The following is a 17,563-nucleotide window of genomic DNA, read 5'->3' as shown; positions in this document are numbered from 1 at the left end:
ACCCATTCTGGGACCTCAGTTTCCCCAATGGGAGCTACAGTGCAGCCCACCAATGTCTTCTCCAACCCTGTGCTCAGCCTCCTTGCTGGTTGGGTCTGGTTCTAGCTGGAACCTACCCCCCTTTTTCAAACTCTAGCCCCAAGATGTTCCTGCTCCCCTCCCTGAAGCACAGTGGGGAAGAGAGGGGAGGGCAGGGGGTGGTTAGGGTCAAACAAGGCTCTGGCTGACGCAGTCTGCTTCCTGCCCCCGGCTGTTTTCCTGCTGTCCAGCCAGACTGCTCCCCTATTACCCTACCCCCACCCCCAGCAGCCTCAAGCCCTTAATTCCTGACAGCTGCGGTGGCTGCTGCAGGCAAAGATGGGGGGGTGTACTGGGGGAGTATGCATCGGCCTGCTGTTGCTCAGGCCACCCCCACCACCTGACAGTCTGGGGACAAGAAAGGCCCCTCCTCTCTCCTCCAATTCCCCAAGGATGGGCAATTCCAGGAATGGGCCCCTTCTGACTCAGAGCCCAGAGGCTCTGGTAGTTCTGTCCCTAAGCCAGGAGGATTTCTCTTCAGGGAGAGGGGACAAGAGGAGGAGGAGGGGGAGGGATATGTGTGGTGGGTGGGAGGCTTGTGCCCATTTTACAGCACTAAGGAGCAAGATTTATTATCAGAGCCAAGATTAGAGCCTAAAACAGAAGCCATAGCCTCCAGCCCTTGGTGTCTCAGGCCTCACCTGGGCTAAAAACAGTTGCCCTGTCTGGAGGAGGGGCCTGGTATTCTGCTAAGGAAGAAAGGAGCTCAGAAAGCCATCGCAAAACTCAGACCATGCCTGGGGAGACAGACAGCACTCATGCAAGGACCCGGGGGAAGTGGATCAGTTCCAACTCTTCCACTCATTAGCTGTGTCATCTTAAGTAAGTCATGACCCTCTCTGAGTCTTAGTATCTTGTGAAAGATACTAAGGGGGGGAGGGGAGGCTAAATAAAATGATCACAAAACTTGCTTCTAGGAGTAAGGTCTCTCAAATGCCCCCTCCCCCAACCAGGGTGCTTGGCTCCCTAAGGAAGCATTTATTAGAGATCTGGCGCTCTGGCCTTTTAGTGGACCCGTGCCTAGATGAGGTGGGCCTCATTCACTCCATTTCTGAAGGTACCTCTTTAAGGTCACACAGCAAAGGGCAGGACAAGCCAGAGGCTGTCAAATCCCATCCTAGGACCCCACACCTGCTTCCCCAGGCAGGCAGGCTGGTGTAGGGGTGGGGGTGGGGTCCCTTCTGATCCATGGAGGCAGGGGCCAGCCCCCCTCTCCCGTCCCCCCCCCCCCCGCAGGTGTGTGCTGGCTGGGGTGGGGCGGGACGCTCCCCAGCACTGCCTGTCTCAGCCTGACAGGCGTACACAGACCAGTCAGCCCTTCCGGCCCCTGCATCTCCCCAACTCCACTCGGGGTGCACCAACCCCAACACCTCTCTCTCCTCTGGCCTCTGCCCTCCGGCTCCCACCCCTGGTCTTCAGCCGGCGCAGTGGCCTAGCGACGACGCGCGCACGCCTCCACCCCGTGACGTCACGTGGGGAAGAGCTCTAAGACACTACATGGGTGTGGGGGGGGGGGGGGAGGCGGCAGAGCGCCCCAGCTTGGGAGTCAGGACAGTCACACATTCTCCGGGCTGTGGGGCTGGGCGCAGCCAGCGTCGCCCCCCCCTGCACCCCCTCCGCCCTCCGCGCGCACCCTGGGACGCGCAGGCTCTCCAGCGCTGCGCTTGGGGGGGGGGGGCTCCTCGGCACCCCAGCCTTGAGTCCCCAGCCTGCTGCACCTCCGGGGGTCCCCCCCCCCTCCTAGCCGCCAGAGACACCAGGAGTTGTCGCAAGGGGGCCTCGGGAAATTCCCTGGACCCCTGTGCCAGGAGGTGCCCGGCTCGCCCGCTCCCCACCCACACCCCCCCGAGGGCGGTGCCCGGGGGCGCTGCCCCATGGTGCGGGGAGGCGGGCGCCGTCTGCTCCAGGAGCCGTGACCTGAGTCGGAGCTGTGTGTGGCAGCCGCCCCGACCCCTGCTGATCATGCGTCGTCGTCCCTGGCTTGCCAGTCCCGCCGGGCTGTGAGCCCCTCATTCCCAGCCGGGCACGGCCCGCGCGCCATGGGCAGCGCCCACCCCCGCCCCTGGCTGCGGCTCCGACCCCGGCCCCAGCCGCGGCCTGAGCTCTGGGCGCTCCTGTTCTTCCTACTGCTGCTGGCTGCCGCCGTGCCCAGGTGAGCCCTCACCTCATGCTCCGCCCTCCTGGAGAGCTGGGACCCCCGGGGCAGGGGCCTCTGGCGCGCCTGCGGGCGCTGGGATCCTGAAACCAGGGAGGGACAGCGAAATGCTGGTCTCCAGGGAGTGAGGCAGTTCCCTGAGAGGAGGGGGTTGGACTGGTGACAGGATATGGGCAGAGTCCAGGGAGACAGGGCAGTGCCCAGGGGAGTGATGGCAACTAGGAGGGGAGGTGAATGTGGAGGGAGGGAGTTCCTGCCATCCTGGCTGAACACCCCCACCCCCACCCCCTAACTCCAGGCATAAACTCAAACTACCAGTTCCACCTGGCAGATCCACCCCAACAGGGGCTCTGGGACTGGGAGGTGGTATCCAATCCTAGGTGGGGTCAATGAGGGACTGCAGTCATAAAGGGTGTGCACAGTGTGTGTATGTGTTCACGAACAAGTTGTGTTGGTATGTTGGTATGTATACATGCATGATGCTGAGCGCTCATGGGTCAATATAGAAAATAAACGTGTGTCTTTGTGTGTGTCTGGTGACGTGTGCACATGTGTTCCCAGGGCTGTCCACCACAGTGTGTGAAGTGTACTTGAGTCAATGTGACAGATGGCGGGCAACATGCTTGTGGGAGTGGGCTCAGTGGCAGGCATAGAGGATGACTAGGTGGTGAGGAGGAAGAGGAGGAGGAGGAGGAGAAAAAGGAGGAGGAGGAGGAGGGGGAAGAGGAAGAGGTAGGTGGTGGTGGTGGATTGGTTGTGGTGGTGGTTAAAGAAAAGTGCACTGGTGGGCCCAGCCTCCTGAACTGGGAGTTGGAGTTGGAGTGTTTCTGGCCTTTGAGGTGTGTGTTATTAAATGAGGCCCTCATGTTTTCACCCCCCTTGCTTACCCACCCCACCCTATATGCCTGCAGGTCAGCACCCAACGACATCCTGGGCCTCCGCCTTCCCCCAGAGCCTGTGCTCAACGCCAACACAGTGTGCCTGACATTGCCCGGCCTGAGCCGGCGGCAGATGGAGGTGTGTGTGCGTCACCCTGACGTGGCGGCCTCGGCCATCCAGGGCATCCAGATTGCCATCCATGAATGCCAACACCAGTTCCGGGACCAGCGCTGGAACTGTTCTAGCCTGGAGACTCGCAACAAGATTCCCTACGAGAGTCCCATCTTCAGCAGAGGTAGCTGCCCTCACCCCTGCTTTACCCTGCCCACCCAGCACCTCCACCCTAGAACCTGTTTGCCAGCCATCCCTAACTGACTATCAAGCTGGCAGCCCCTCAAGCCCTCACATCTGCCAGCCTTGCTGCTTTCTTGCTTCTTTCTAGTCTCTGGAAAGCCATGGGGGGAGGGGGGAACGTGCAGACAAATGGGACCAAAGTGGCTATGGCTGAGGGTTGGTGGCAGATTCTGTACCTGAGCGCTGGGCTCTGGAATTAGCCTGCCCTGTCAGTGACACTGCCTACCTCAGGCCCAGGAAATATGCCCATCTCTTACCTACCTCAATCTGTGCTTTACTTAGCAAGCCACACTTAGGATAAAGGGCCTTCCAGGAGGCACCTACCATCAGCAGAGAGGGGGTAGGAATTTCCTGCCCAAGAGGAAGCACCAAGCATGGGCAGGTAGATGGTCTGTTCTTCTGCAAAAGCTCTGTCGGCAGGGTCCACCACCAAGCTTCGGAACCAGAGCACTGGGTGTGTGCCAGCTTTGGCATGGTGGCACAACAGTCCTGTCAACCCCTCACAGCTCCAAGGTGCACAGACTGCAGCCCACACTTTGTCTTCTTTCCTTGATTTCTGGGTGACCCACGGCCTACCCAGACAATCCCTAGAGGGGTTTGAATCAGGGGCGAGGGGGGGGGGGAGGGGGCAAAATGGTGCCCTATTTCCTGAATTTGCCTAGCTGGGTATTTACCTGGGGTGCTCTCCCAGCTGCTTGGATGGGACAGGGTGGGGACAGGTAGCACTCTATTCTAGGGACTTGCCCCTAATCCTAGTTGATAGCAGAAGAGGTCAGTCAGCAGGGGGAATGCCCAAATATTAAGTCGCCTCCCTCGGGGCCTAAGGTTTCTGGGGTGGAGCGAGTCAGGTTTCTGTGCACCTCAACTTCAGAAAGAATCCAGCCAAAGCCTTTCCCTTCTTTCCGGGACCCTAGCGCTTAACATCTCTTGGGCCCCCAAGTGAGAGGCCACCCCAGCCTTCGGCAGCCCGGCCCCGGGCCGCCGCCCCGCCTCTGCGCGCTCCCTCCTCCCTCCCCCGCGCGCCCCGGGCGCTGTTTCTACCCGGCCGAGCCCAGCCCGACGCGTGTGGCGGCATGCAGCCGCGAACTAATCCCCGCGGGCCGCAGCAGACGGCTCCTGCCCCTGCCGCGCAGCTCTGCGAGAGGGCGCCCCCAGCCCCCTCTCACCCAGCGATCTCACCGCTCGCGCCCCGCACGGCCTCGCCACCGTCCCGCCGCAGCTGTCTGGGGACCCCACCCCACCCCCTGCCGTCAGGCCAGCCCCGCTCCAGCCCCGCGCCCCGCCCCGCAGCGCGCGCGCGCTTAGCTGACACCAAGTGGCAAGGCCTTGGCTTCTTCCAAGCACGGGCACGGGCCGCTCCGGGCGGGCGCTCCCCGCCGCCAACGAGCGCTCACTCCCCAGCTTGGGATTCGAGATCCTTCGCTCTCCCCGAAGCCTGCATTTCCCGCTGACCCTCGGGTCCCCAAGGGGACTCCGCAGCCCTGGCTTCTGTTCCGGCTCACTTAGGGACGCGGGCAGGCGCTGGGGTTCTCACCCCTGCCGCTTCGGATGAGGCTGGGCGAGCTCTTCCGCCCTCTCCCTGGCCTCGGTGTCCCCTCTGGTCATTCCCGATCCCTCTAGACTGAGCGAGCCCAGGCGTCCTGGTTTGGCTCCTGGTTCTGGCCCGTGTGGCCTGGAGAAGGACCTGGGGTCTTTGAAACTTGGGGGCGAGTTTGGAGCGGTGGAACCGCGAGGCTTTGGCGCAGCGCCAGATGCTCCTGGGTTCACCTGCAGTTTAATAAGCGGGAGGTGAGCTGGGGGGACCGTGGGGGGGGGGGAGGTTAGGGGTGGAGGGGAGGGGGGAGACTTGCCGGGGCTAGCCGGGGCGGGGCGGCGCCCAGCGCCAGGAGGGGGCGGGACTGAAGCTCCTGGGTTCCTTCCCCGGCCCCGGAACACCGCCCCACCTCCCTGGCTTCTGCACCCCCCCCCTCCCGCCGTTGCAACACCTCATTTCTACCTCTCCCTCCTCAGAGGAGGCAACTTGGAAAGAAAACTGCCACTCCCCCTTCTCCACCTTGCCACCCCCGTGTCTGCCTGCCACCACATCTGAATCTGTCCTTCTGGGTCATTTCCTGGCCCATTTTGGACCTCTCTGCCAGAGCTACCTAAATTTGAACCCTGTAAAGCTACTCGTGGTGTCTTTTGTCTCTGCCAGTCTGGTATCTTTCCTGGTTCTCCCTCCAGCTAGGTATGGATTGATCATTGTGAAGTCAGGTGACCTTGCCTTCCCCCAAGGATATCCTGGGGTTGACACTTCATCTGATCTAGGCTGCCAAAAAAGTTCTCTTTAAGTGAAGTCTGCCATGTTTGAATTTCCAAGACTACTAAGCAGCGGTGGATTCTTTGTGTTTTCTTTAAGGCTGCTATGGTCACCTGATTCTCCTGACACCTTTCCCCAAGATGGTCTGAGCTGGAGAAAAGGGTCTGATAAATGAGGTGCTTGAGCAGTCAGCGTAGACTATACTGGGAATGTAATAGTACTTTATCTAGCCAAAGACAGGTTCTGAGGCCAGAAGGAGGGTAGGGACAAGCACAGGGGTCTTGGGGGAGGGGGGAAGGTACTGTCCCTGAGCTTCTTCTGCTCACTCTACCACTTGAGAAAGAGCACCACTTCTGGCTTTTTCAGCTTATGTGGTACTGAGGAACTGAACCCAGGGCTTCACGCATGCTAGGCAAAGCACAAACCACATTCTAGTCCGGTATTCCTATTTATTTATTTATGTATTTATTTTATTGCCCTAGGGACCCAGATACATTGGTCACTGGGCCTGAGACTGCGTAGAATGTATCTGTTGGTGAGGAACATAAAACCTTTCTATCTCTTTCTTGCAGGAGGTAGGGACAGGAGGGAAAATTGTGGCAGGAGCTGCTGGGGGATGGAGTCAAGCACTGGTCTGGGCAGAAAAGTGAGATCAGGGAGAGGCTGGAGGAGCTGTTTGTGAGATATGCAACACAGGTCTTGGGAGCCACCACAGCTTAGGTATTGCCATCTCGAAGGCCCAGACCTACTCGGAACAGGTGAAAAAACTGGATCTGAGGCCCTACAGGAAGCCAGGCTCCCAGCCCAGAGGAACATAGCCTTTGCTCTCTAAGATTTGGCTCTTTTCCTGCTGACCTTTTTACTTATAGGACTTGGAGTGTGTGGTGGCACTGAGATGGGGAAACCAAGACAAGAGCAATCATTTCCTAGGGTCACTTAAGGTCCTATGATTCTTTTGATACTCAGTAAATCAGCAAATGTATCAGACCTTTGCTGAGTATTGAGCATTGGTCTCAAACACTTTATCTATGATTTGGGGCCCTTAAATAGTCCCCACAGGCTAGGTCCTGTTACTATCTTTATTTTACAAATGAAGCTAAGAGAGGATTGCAATTTGCCATTCATTGAACAAATTGTAAGTGAACTGTGGAGCCAGGACCCACCTGACTTTAGAGTTTGTACCCAACCCCCTGCTATACTATACTGCTTCCAAAGTTGCAAGGCCAGCTTGAACACCCACCATGTACACAGAGGTGAGCCAGTGCAGTCGGATTGTACTCCAAGACATAAACCTGATATGCATGCTCCCCCACACACCTACTCATGTTTGTGCAACCATGTAGCCCCAGCCATTGTCACGCCTAAGTGTTCCCACATGCACAAAATTCATTCTCTTCCCTCCCCCTCCCCCCTGCCCCCCTTGCCCTCTCTTCCTCCCTCCCTCTCACTGACTAGGCACACCAGCACATGAGTTATTAGCATGGAAGGAATGGAGACCAGACTTCTCTTTCCTCCCTCTTTGATTAGAAGGGGAGGAGCTTTAGCTTCTCTAACCCCTAACCCCTCCTAGTTCCCTGCTGGCCCCTGAATCTTCTTTCTTCTATACTCTCTATCCCTCTAAGCCTCCTTCTCTAGCCCTTTCCTGGCTATTGGCTGCATGCAGCCTGTAGCAGCAGCTGACTCCACTTAGATGCTGGCAGTCCCTGTCCCAGATCAAAGGGAGGGCGGCTAATTGTGCGTCTTAACAAGACACCCCCCCTTCTGCTCCGGGCAGCCCAGCTGGCCATGGCCCCACCCCTTTCCCCCTCCAGCTGGCCAGATGGCACAGTGCCTGTCTGCCCCAGACAGTCGGGGGCAGGATCGAAACTGGGGCCCTGAACAGGAGCTGGGGACAGACCCAGTGGGCTGGACTTCTCTGACGCCTGATACTTGTGGCAGAGAGGGTGGCTAAACAGGCCCTGCCTGGTCACCTCCGCACGTGGCTGTGACAGCTGTCAGAGGCCATGGGGGTAGTGTGGGAGAAGGTCTCCAGCTACATGGAGTAGGATGTTCTGTGCAAGCTGTAAGTTTACATTTCTCCATGTCCCTCCAGGCCTGCCCTTGAACTTGACAGAGCCTGGAAGATGGTAGTTGGCCCTGCACACTCCCCTTGACCCTCTTCTTGCACTCCCTGGTGCCAAAAGTAGACAGGGACTTAGAACTGAACTACCAGGGCTTGGGCTCCCCCATTTTCCATAGTATATGCTTGTGTTTGGTAGTAGCTGTGGTGTGTGTGTGTGGAGGGGGGGTGATTTCTGAGATTTGAGTATTGCCATGTGTACTAAAGCAGGCTGATGATTCCCCTAGCAATAAGAGAAGTACTCTGAGTTCCCATGATAAAATGCAGGGTGTACTTCCCAGAGACTTGGGATCTATCCTCCTTCCCTAAGGGGGAAGGGCCTAAGGGCCCTGCCACCCCATAGCTGTTTCTGCTCCTCTGAAGAAGCTCCTGCCAATTCCCAGCATCCTCTTTGAAGGCTCTAGCACAATCCTTTCCCCTCAAAGCGGCTCTTCATTGGGCTTCTTATGGATAAAGGTACCAAGAGACCATGCACTAAAATGAGAAGCTAGGGAGGGAAAGCCTGATTCCTAGTCTTCCAGTAATCTGAATGGTTTAGTTTAGAAATGGATCATGAGCTTCTGCACTCTGATCAAAGGATCAAGGTGAAACAATGATCTCAAAGTGTAGCAGGGTTCACTGAGGTCAGATAGCAAAAGGAACTTCTTAATAATAACTGATGTTTACTTAGCACTTACTATGAGTAAGGCACTATTCTAAGCATGTTAACTTATTTAACTGACCTTAACTTATTTAATTTGTGTGTGTGTTGTGTGTGTGTGTGTGTGTGTGTGTTCACACATGCTAGTCCTGGGGCTTGAACTCTGGACTGGAGTATTATCCCTGAGTTTTTTCACTCAAGGCTAGTGTCTACCACTTGAGCCACAGCTCCACTTCCAGCTTTTTTGGTAGCTACTTAGAGATAAGAGACTCATAAATTTTCCTTCCCCTGGCTGGCTTCAAACCATGGTCCTCAATCTAAGCCTCCTGAATAGCTAAGATTACAAGTGTGAGCCACCAGTGCCTGGCTTTAATTCTTAGAACAACAATGAAGCATAACAGTTTTTGGGTTTTTTGGGGGGTCCAGTCGTGGGGCCTGAACTCTGGGCCTGGGCACTGTCCCTTAGCTCTTCAGCTCAAGGCTAGTGCTCTACCCCTTGAGCCACAGTGCCACTTCCGGCCTTCTTCTTTTTGCTTGTGTGGTGCTGAGGAATCGAACCCAGGGCCTCAGGCATGCAAGGCAAGCGTTCTACCACTGAGCCACCTTCCCAGCCGGAGGCATAACAGTTTTACAGGTGAAGAAACTGAGGGTGGTTAAGACATTTGGCCATGATTATATAGCTATTATCAACTACTAAGTGGAAGTACCAGGTTTGAACCTAGGTAATCTGGCTCCAGAGTATAATTCTTAAATACTAACCATCTTGCAGTATCTGTATTATTATTATCATCATCATCATCATCATCATCATCATCATTATTATTATTGCAGGAGGACTGAGCTCTGTGATACTGAGGGTAAGGATTAAGAAGGCTGGGATTTCTGTCCAGTCCTGATTAGTTCTCTAAGGTCTGTGAGACCTCTGAAAGCATGTTCTTCCAAATCTTTCATGCTGAGGTGGAAGGACCCAGAGTTTTTGTTTCCTCTGAATATCTGGCCTCTCCCAAGATCATGAGCCTTCTTCCAGGTTTTGGCTTCTAGATCAGGGACCCATGGAACAGCTGGAATCTCTTCCCTCTGTGTGGGCTGTTCTTACGCCCAGCTTCTCCATTGCCTGCCCTGTCTGGGGTCCAGAGCTTGTTGGAGACTTGTACCACAAACTGTTTCTATCTAGTCTTTTCTTTGACACTTAATAATCAAGAAATATTCAGCTTATCTAGCATGGAGATACACACCTCTCATACTGGCTACTTTAGAGGCCAATCCAGGAAGAAAAAATAAAGAGAGAGAAGAGATCCTAGTTCAACAACAAAATACACAACAAAAAGGGCTAGGGCTGGAGTCATAGCTGAAATGGTATTGCCTGGAATGCTCAAGGCCTAGGGGGTTCAATCCTCACTATTATGAGGAGAAGAAGAAGGAGGAGGAAAAAAAAAAAAAGAGTGTCAAGGAAGCTGGGAATGTGGCCTAATGGTAGAGTGCTTGCCTAGCAATGCATGAAGCCCTGGGTTCAGTTCCTCAGTACCACATAAACAGAAAAAGCTGGAAGTGGCATTGTAGCTCAAGTGGTAGAGAAACTTTGAGCAAAGAGAAGCTTAGGGACAGTGCCAGGCCCTGAGTTTAAGCCCCAAGATTGGAAAGAAAGAAGAAAAAGAAAGAAAGAAAGAGAGAAAGAAAGGAAGAAAGGAAGGAAGGAAGGAAGAAAGGAAGGAAGGAAGGAAGGAAGGGAGAGAGAAAGAAAGAAAGAAAAGAAAGAAAGAAAGGAAAGCCTCAGATCTCAGCCTATCCCTGGTACTTTTGCTCCTTTCTTTCCCTCTCTCTTTCTCTCTCCTTTCTTTTTTTCTTTTCTTTCTTTCTTTCTCCCCCCCCCCCCTCTTTCACCACAGTACCACTTCTGTATTTTTCTGTTTCTCAGCTTGGACAGGGAAGTCCATGAAACTCTTATCTCCAATAAACTACCCCCTCTCCCTAAAAGTCAGAAGTGGAGCTCTGGCTCAAGTTAGCCTTTAGCAAAAAAGAAGCTTAGAGACAGTGCCTAGGCCCTGAGTACAAGTCCCAGGGCTGGCACAAGGAAGGAAGGAAAGAAGGAAGGAAGGAAGGAAGGAAGGAAGGAAGGAAGGAAGGAAGGAAGGAAGGAAGGAAGGAAGGAAGGGAAGGGAAGGAGGGAGGGAGGGAGGGAAAAGAATGAAGGAAGGAAGGAGGAAGAGAAAGGAGGAGGAGGAGAAAAAGAGGAGGAATCCCTTGTCTGCTGGTCTGAGGGATGAACTTATCCCTGAAAGTTGGCCATTGGCCACCCACAGGTCCAGGGCATTCCTAGATGGCCCAAGCTGAAGCATCAAGAAGGAAACACTGTGGACAAGGAGAAAGACAGTCCTTGTCCCTCCTGAGCATATAGTGAAAGGTGACTTCCCCTTCTGTGTTCAACACTACTAGTATTGGATTCACCTATATCATCACAAACAGGCAGGGTGGCTCTCAGGCCTGTCCTATGGACCAGGGGTGGAGATAGTTCTTAGGCTGGGCCTATGGTAGACTAACACCAGAAGGCAACCTTGGGGTAGGGCTCTGTAGTAGCAGACTATCTAACTCGCTTTACTCCCCCCTCCTGCCCACTGGCATCTCTTGGGGCCTAGAATTCCATCACAGTTAATTTACTCTTTAGGTTAAACCTTGCCTTCTTTCTCTAGGCTATTTTAAAATTACAGATATCACCATAAAGGCAATAGATTAATTCCTTGATCCGAAAAAGAATGTGTTTACTCGATACTTTCTGCCCTAGAGGAAAGAGATCGACACAAATTCTGAACTTGCTAAGGGTAATGCTAGTAAGGGGAGGGGGGAATGGGGCCGTTGTAAAAATTAGAGTGCTCTGGGGGAAACATCTTCACTAGATCCTGTGTGCAGAATGCCGGCTTTTGGTTAGATTTCTGCCCTTTTTGGAATCTGCCCTAGACTACCACCTCGCTGGGCCTCAGTTTCTCCTTGATGTAACACGTTTGGACCGGGTGGGTAGAAAAAACGTATGGGATGTCGTGGCCTCTCCAACGTCTCTGTTTTCTGGGTCACTAACTGCAGGTTTCCGAGAGAGCGCTTTCGCCTATGCCATCGCCGCAGCTGGAGTGGTGCACGCGGTGTCCAACGCCTGCGCCCTGGGCAAACTTCGAGCCTGCGGTTGTGATGCGTCGCGACGCGGGGACGAGGAGGCCTTCCGTCGCAAGCTGCACCGCCTGCAGCTGGACGCGCTGCAGCGCGGTAAAGGCCTGAGCCATGGGGTCCCAGAACACCCTGCCCTGCCTCCTGCCAGCCCAGGCCTGCAGGACTCTTGGGAGTGGGGCGGCTGCAGCCCCGATGTAGGCTTCGGGGAGCGCTTCTCTAAGGACTTTCTAGACTCCCGGGAGCCTCATAGAGACATCCACGCCCGCATGAGGCTCCACAACAACCGAGTTGGGAGGCAGGTGAGAGCCCCATCCCACCCCAGACCCCCTCCCCATCCTTCTGCATAGGTTCTGTCTCCCTCCTCCCCCAACCCACCCCCAGTCCTTTCTCTTTTCTGGGGACCATTCTGCCTTCTCTTGATTCAGCAGTCTTCCCATTGCTCCCTCCTAATTCAGTCTGCGAGCATGCCTTGAGGATCTTCTGTGCACCAGGCAACAGGGTTTAGACAACCCTGCTGGGGCATCAGCACAGTCCCGCTGAGCAGCTTGCTCTCATTTCCTCTGGTGATCTTCAGACAAAGGACTGAACTGGCAGGAGCTAACTCAAAGGTGTAGGTCTGGGCTGCCATGCCTTCTCCTCCCCAATAGAGCCAGAAGACGGAATTTCATCTTGAGTCAGGTCCCCCAGCTCCATTGTTCCTTGGTCCCCTGTGGCTGTGGTCTTGGATCTCAAGCTTTCTGTGCACATCTGGCATGAGTGATTCCTGCAGATTGAGAGGGCCAAGCAAGATTCCCTGAGCCACCCCTTCCCCACCTCCTGTGTTCCAGTTGCCTTCCTCCTGTCCTCTCTGCCCTCTGCCCTCGGATGCTCATACTACTACCATGCAAAAAGAAATTAAATACATGAATAAAAAGGAGAAGAAAGGGAAGAACTCTCTGCACAACAGACTGCATGTATTGAGTGCTTACTGTCAGACACTGTCCTGAGCTCTTTACCTACTTAATCCTTTCAACTACCTTGGACAAGAGCCTTGCTACCAGCTACATGCTTAGATAGGGAAATCAGGGCCCAGATTGACCAAGAAGCTTGCTCAAGGTGATGCAACTAATGAGATAGTGACTGTGACAGTTTCCCTGTGCACTCATACCCAGAGGTCCAGGCAATGCTGTAATACCTTATTGGTCCTCTTGGAGCTCATCACCTTCTTTACTGGCTATTCCATCCCCATCCCTCCTCTTGGCCCCGCCTAGCCTGCTCAGGAAGCCTCATTCCTGGTTTCTCTTGCTCTTACTTTCCCTTGGCCTCCTAGCCCACTCCTTCTTCCTCCCACATAGATGCCTAGCTGATTCAGCAATTGCCATCTTGAGTGTGAGGCAGGGTAAACTGAGGCACACCTACTCTCAGATCCTCCCCAGCCCTTCTCTGTGCCTGTGGCCCCTTTCCCAAGCTTCAATACCACCCCAGTCCTACCAACAGTGCCTCCTCCTCATCCTCGTTAAACTGGTTAATTAATGGCTGCTGCCTGTGAGAAGCAGATGTTCTGGAGCTGTTGGCCTGGGGAAGCATTGGGCTGGTTCCCACGTGGTGTTGGCACCACAGGCTACACATGCAAGTGGCGTGGCTCTCCGTGACCCAGAGGGGCAGGTTCTCCCTCTCCTATGGCCCTCCTGCCCAGTTTTGGGGGTTCCAGATCCTTGTTCTTCCTGAGAAGTGTTTGAACAGTGAAGTGGTAGTGAGGGGAGGATGTGGCCAACTTCCTGTAGGATGTCTGGCAAGGATAATGCCAAGGAGTTCTTTGGGAGGAGGTTGGAGAGCAGGTTGAGCACTGGGTGGGAGGCAGGTAGGTTGTGTTCTCCATAACCATCTCCCTTGGTGGTCTAGGAACCTGTTTCTACTTTCTGACAGCCTGGCTGGCCCGCTGCTCTCCCTCCTGTATTTACATAGAGCTTTGGGGCCCCTGTGGCCACTCAACATAGGGCAGAATAACAACCCTGGTCAGTTTCATGGAGGAGGCACCCTACAAAGAGCTGTGTTCAGCATGGTAATGGTGGTGGTGATCAATCTTTCTCAGCCTCTCTAAGAGACCCTCCCCCCCCCCCCAACTCCCTGCTCACAGCCTGGGGAGAGACCAGAGCCTTTGGGGCTGGGATGTAGTGAGGGAAGACAACCCCCTGCTTCTGGGATGGAGGGAGAGGGAATTCCCCTGAAGATCCGGGATCCCCAAGAGCTCAGGAATCTACAACCCCCAGCTCCAAGGGGCCCCTGCAGCTGCGGGGAAAAGGCAAGCCAGATAGGAAAAGAGCAGGAAGGAGGGAATTCCCCCAGGCCTAGCCTGGTGGGAGGTAGGTGGGAGAACAGCCGGGGAGTTTGGGTTGTTAAGCTCGGGAGTTGTGAGGCGCAGCTGGAGGGGCCGGGGATCAGTGATGGCATCTGTGCAATGGAGCTAGTTTCAAAAGCCTCTGACACCTCACAGTCCAGTCTCCGAGGCGAGAGGAGGGCCCGGGGATGGCCGCCCCGCGTCCCGCCTCACCTGCCTCCTCCTTCCGCAGGCGGTGATGGAGAACATGCGGCGAAAGTGCAAGTGCCACGGCACGTCGGGCAGCTGCCAGCTGAAGACGTGCTGGCAGGTGACGCCCGAGTTCCGCGCCGTGGGGGCGCTGTTGCGCAGCCGCTTCCACCGCGCCACGCTCATCCGGCCGCACAACCGCAACGGTGGCCAGCTGGAACCCGGCCCCGCGGGGGCACCCTCGCCGCCGCCGGGCATTCCGGGGCCGCGACGTCGGGCCAGCCCCGCTGACCTGGTCTACTTCGAGAAGTCGCCCGACTTCTGCGAGCGCGAGCCGCGCCTGGACTCGGCGGGCACCGTGGGCCGCCTGTGCAACAAGAGCAGCGCGGGCGCGGACGGCTGCGGCAGCATGTGCTGCGGCCGCGGCCACAACATCCTGCGCCAGACGCGCAGCGAGCGCTGCCACTGCCGCTTCCACTGGTGCTGCTTCGTGGTCTGCGAGGAGTGCCGCATCACCGAGTGGGTCAGTGTCTGCAAGTGAGCCTGATCCCGAGAGAGGGGCCCCTTCTACAGCCTGGGCCCCTGCCGCCTGAGATCTGGGCGCCGGCACGGCATCGCCCTTGGCTCCTGGAGAGGAGGTGGCACCTCCCGGCTCTGAAAAATCTACAATCACCTGACAGTCCACGCCTATCTAAACCCCACTGCCCACTTGGATGGGCTCTAAGATTGATTGGTCTCCCCTCTTCCTGCCCCATACAAGTGTTAGCCAGGCAGCCCAGCCTCTCCGACCTATCTCCCCTTCCCCTGGAGTGGGAGAAAATGAACTGAAACGGATGGGCTGGGAGAGGAAGATTAAAAAGAGGAGCTGGACACAACTGAGCTGAAGTGGTTCTATAAAAGATCCCAGACACGCTCCCTTGTCCCTCCATTTAGCAGATATTTATTTTTGCAATCTTTTCTATGGGCCTCGGGGGAGAGGAGAGGCCATCTTGGAGTTTACATGCTTGCTAAGGGAGCTGGACAATAAACCAATAAACATATCAGCAAGGGCATTTTCAGATAATGCTGTGGGCTATGAGGAAAATAAAGCAAGGGACCAATGGAGAGTGGAGAGGAGTGGGAGCCTTTCCTGTAAAGGCAAGATTTCTTGCTGAGACCTGCCACGAGGGAAAGAGAGCCATGCAGAGAAGGAAGGGAAGGGCTTCCTGGGTAGTGTCTGTGGGATGCCAAAGCTCTCAGGGGAGAAGGAGCTCTGCTGTTGGAGAAACAGCAAAGAGGCCATTTGGACTGGAGAGAGACATCTAGGGGCCTATCCAGCAGCAGAAAAGCTAAGAGGGTATGTAAAGCTTGCATTATGTGTCTGTCTATGCCCACCTAAAGGAGTAGAGATTTTATTTAGGAAGAATGAGAATCTTCAGTCTTAAACAGAGACCCAGGAGATCAGTTCCATGGGTAACAGCTGGAAAGCTAAGTAAGGGGTTATAACAATCATTACAAAACATAGTTGAACTGGATGGCAGCATTGGAGATGTTGAGAAAGGGCCAGATCCAGGGATCCAAGCGCTAGGTGCCAGGGCTCTAACCGCCCACTTTGTGCCTGAGCCCTCTGCCACAAGCCAGGACGAGTGGCCGTGCCCAGCAGCAACCGTCAGCAGAGACAGGAGGCACTCTGAGAGGAGTAATCCTGGGCAAGACCCAGCTCAACCCAGCCCAACGCCCCAGGGAGCAGGTGGGGCCAGGAGGTGCGGCTGGGAAGAGGCTGGTGGAGGAAGGCGGCAGACTCACTGTCTGGAGCTGGGCTCTGGAGAGCAGGCCAGGGAGGCAGGATGTGTAACTAAGACTCAGGAGGGTTAGGCTTTCGGGGTCTCTGTTGCCTCCAACTCAGGGTGCCCCTTAATCAGGTTAATAACCTCACATACATCTTGTGCCTCCATCAGGACACTGCTGAGCTAGAAGTGTAGGTCCAGGGTTGTGTTTTTCTTGGTTCCTATCTAGTGACACCCTGAAACAGACCCCCAAGATGGGGGTGGGGGGAGTAAGAACACAGTACTTAATTCATCTGGGCCTCTTGCTGCTTGTAGTTGGAGCCTTGCTGGCTGCTTGTTTATCCCAGAATGGCACCCCTCTTGATCAACCAGAAACTGATACTTTTCCTTTTTTCTTCTTCTCCAGACTGGCTTGCACAAATCCTTTATATTTCCCTACCTCTGCCCCATCCTCCTTATCTGTGGGTGGAGGGAAAGTAAGAAGGGTTATATACCCCTGTGGTTCCTCCAGCTGGGAGATTTGTCCCCATGAGTTTGTCCTCAACTCCTTACCCTCCAAGTGCATCCTAGAAGTTCCTAGGCACGGCCAAGGCAGCAGGCCTTCTTGAAAGCTCCATTCTGCCACTTTTGTGAAGAACAGGGTTCTCTTCCTCTCTCCCATAGACAGCATCACAGGCAGGCAGGGAGAGTCTTTGGGGAGGAGGGGTGCACAGGAGCAGCTAGACACACCTGCCTCATTCCTTTCCTCTTGTTCACCCAGCAGAGTAGTGGGGGCTGGGTTCCCTGCCCCCTCCCTCCATTCCAGGAAGGTGAGATGGGCAGGGGGAATTAGAGAGGTGGGATAGTACCATCACCCTAAGCATTAGCCTTAGTCTCACCCTCCTCTGCCTTCTAGGCTTACAGAGCTGAGGGAAGGGAGAGGAAGTGAGAACTTTAAGATCAAGTTGAAAGAATAAGGTAGGACAGAACAACAGAGCATACCACCTCTGGGGGGAAGAGTAGGTGACAGGGCAGAAGGCTGGGCATTGTATCGTGGGAGAGGGGACATGTTCTAGTGAGTCAAATCATGAGGATCTGATACAAGTTTACAAGTTAGTGTGGCTGGTTTACAAGGGGAGGAAAAGTTGGGAAAGAGACAAGTAGAGTGTTGCCATTGGGTCAGAAGGTGGCTGTGCCCTGGGACCAAGGCTAGACTCCACAATGGGAAAGGGGTGTGTAGAAGTTGGAACTAGCCCTCATCAGAGATGTGGAGGTAGTGGGGGGTGGGAAAAACAAGATTCAAGAGGCACTGGGCTTATGCATCTGGCAGAAGTGTGCAGCAGGAATCAATGTGCTGATCACAAAGAAAGGAAATGGGCTGAAATTAGGTGGGAGTTGAGATGGGAAGAACTTGGCAACAGTTTGGGAGATCAGAATGTGGCCAGAGATAATTCAGAAGGGAAGAGGACCTCCCTTGCCCCCAACATCTTTTACCTACACAGACAGAAGTATTCGTAGGGCCTAATGGAGTCTAGATTGTCCCCAAAGGAGAGAGGGAGGGAGGGGAACTAACAAAATGAGGGTAGTGGACAGCCCAGAAGACAGTGGTGGGGTTAAGGGTGAGGGAGCCGC

The 17,563-nt window shown here is 54.9% G+C and overlaps 1 protein-coding gene across 1 annotated transcript; it reads left to right on the top strand.

The window, feature by feature from the left end:
• The first annotated feature begins 1,993 nt into the window (after positions 1–1,993).
• Wnt10a (Wnt family member 10A) lies at positions 1,994–14,727 on the top strand. Its single transcript, XM_042679261.1, has 4 exons — positions 1,994–2,230; positions 3,145–3,407; positions 11,600–11,979; positions 14,230–14,727. Exons 1-4 carry the CDS (start codon positions 2,118–2,120, stop codon positions 14,725–14,727), a joined length of 1,254 nt encoding a protein of 417 aa, XP_042535195.1. The 5' UTR covers positions 1,994–2,117.
• The last annotated feature ends 2,836 nt before the right edge of the window (positions 14,728–17,563 follow it).

Source organism: Dipodomys spectabilis, unplaced genomic scaffold (assembly GCF_019054845.1).
Source record: "Dipodomys spectabilis isolate Male_0828 unplaced genomic scaffold, ASM1905484v1 ptg000051l, whole genome shotgun sequence".
In the NCBI taxonomy this organism is placed as follows: domain Eukaryota; kingdom Metazoa; phylum Chordata; class Mammalia; order Rodentia; family Heteromyidae; genus Dipodomys; species Dipodomys spectabilis.
The sequence above is the reverse complement of the archived record's forward strand: the minus strand, read 5'-3'. Positions and strand labels throughout refer to the sequence as shown.

Bases quoted from the DNA above. Each gene is read 5' to 3' on its own strand.
- Wnt10a (XM_042679261.1), top strand. From the start codon at position 2,118: ATGGGCAGCGCCCACCCCCGCCCCTGGCTGCGGCTCCGACCCCGGCCC. The intron at 3,408-11,599 runs GTAGCTGCCCTC...CACTAACTGCAG, and splicing joins GAGTCCCATCTTCAGCAGAG to GTTTCCGAGAGAGCGCTTTC. The intron at 11,980-14,229 runs GTGAGAGCCCCA...CTCCTTCCGCAG, and splicing joins ACAACCGAGTTGGGAGGCAG to GCGGTGATGGAGAACATGCG.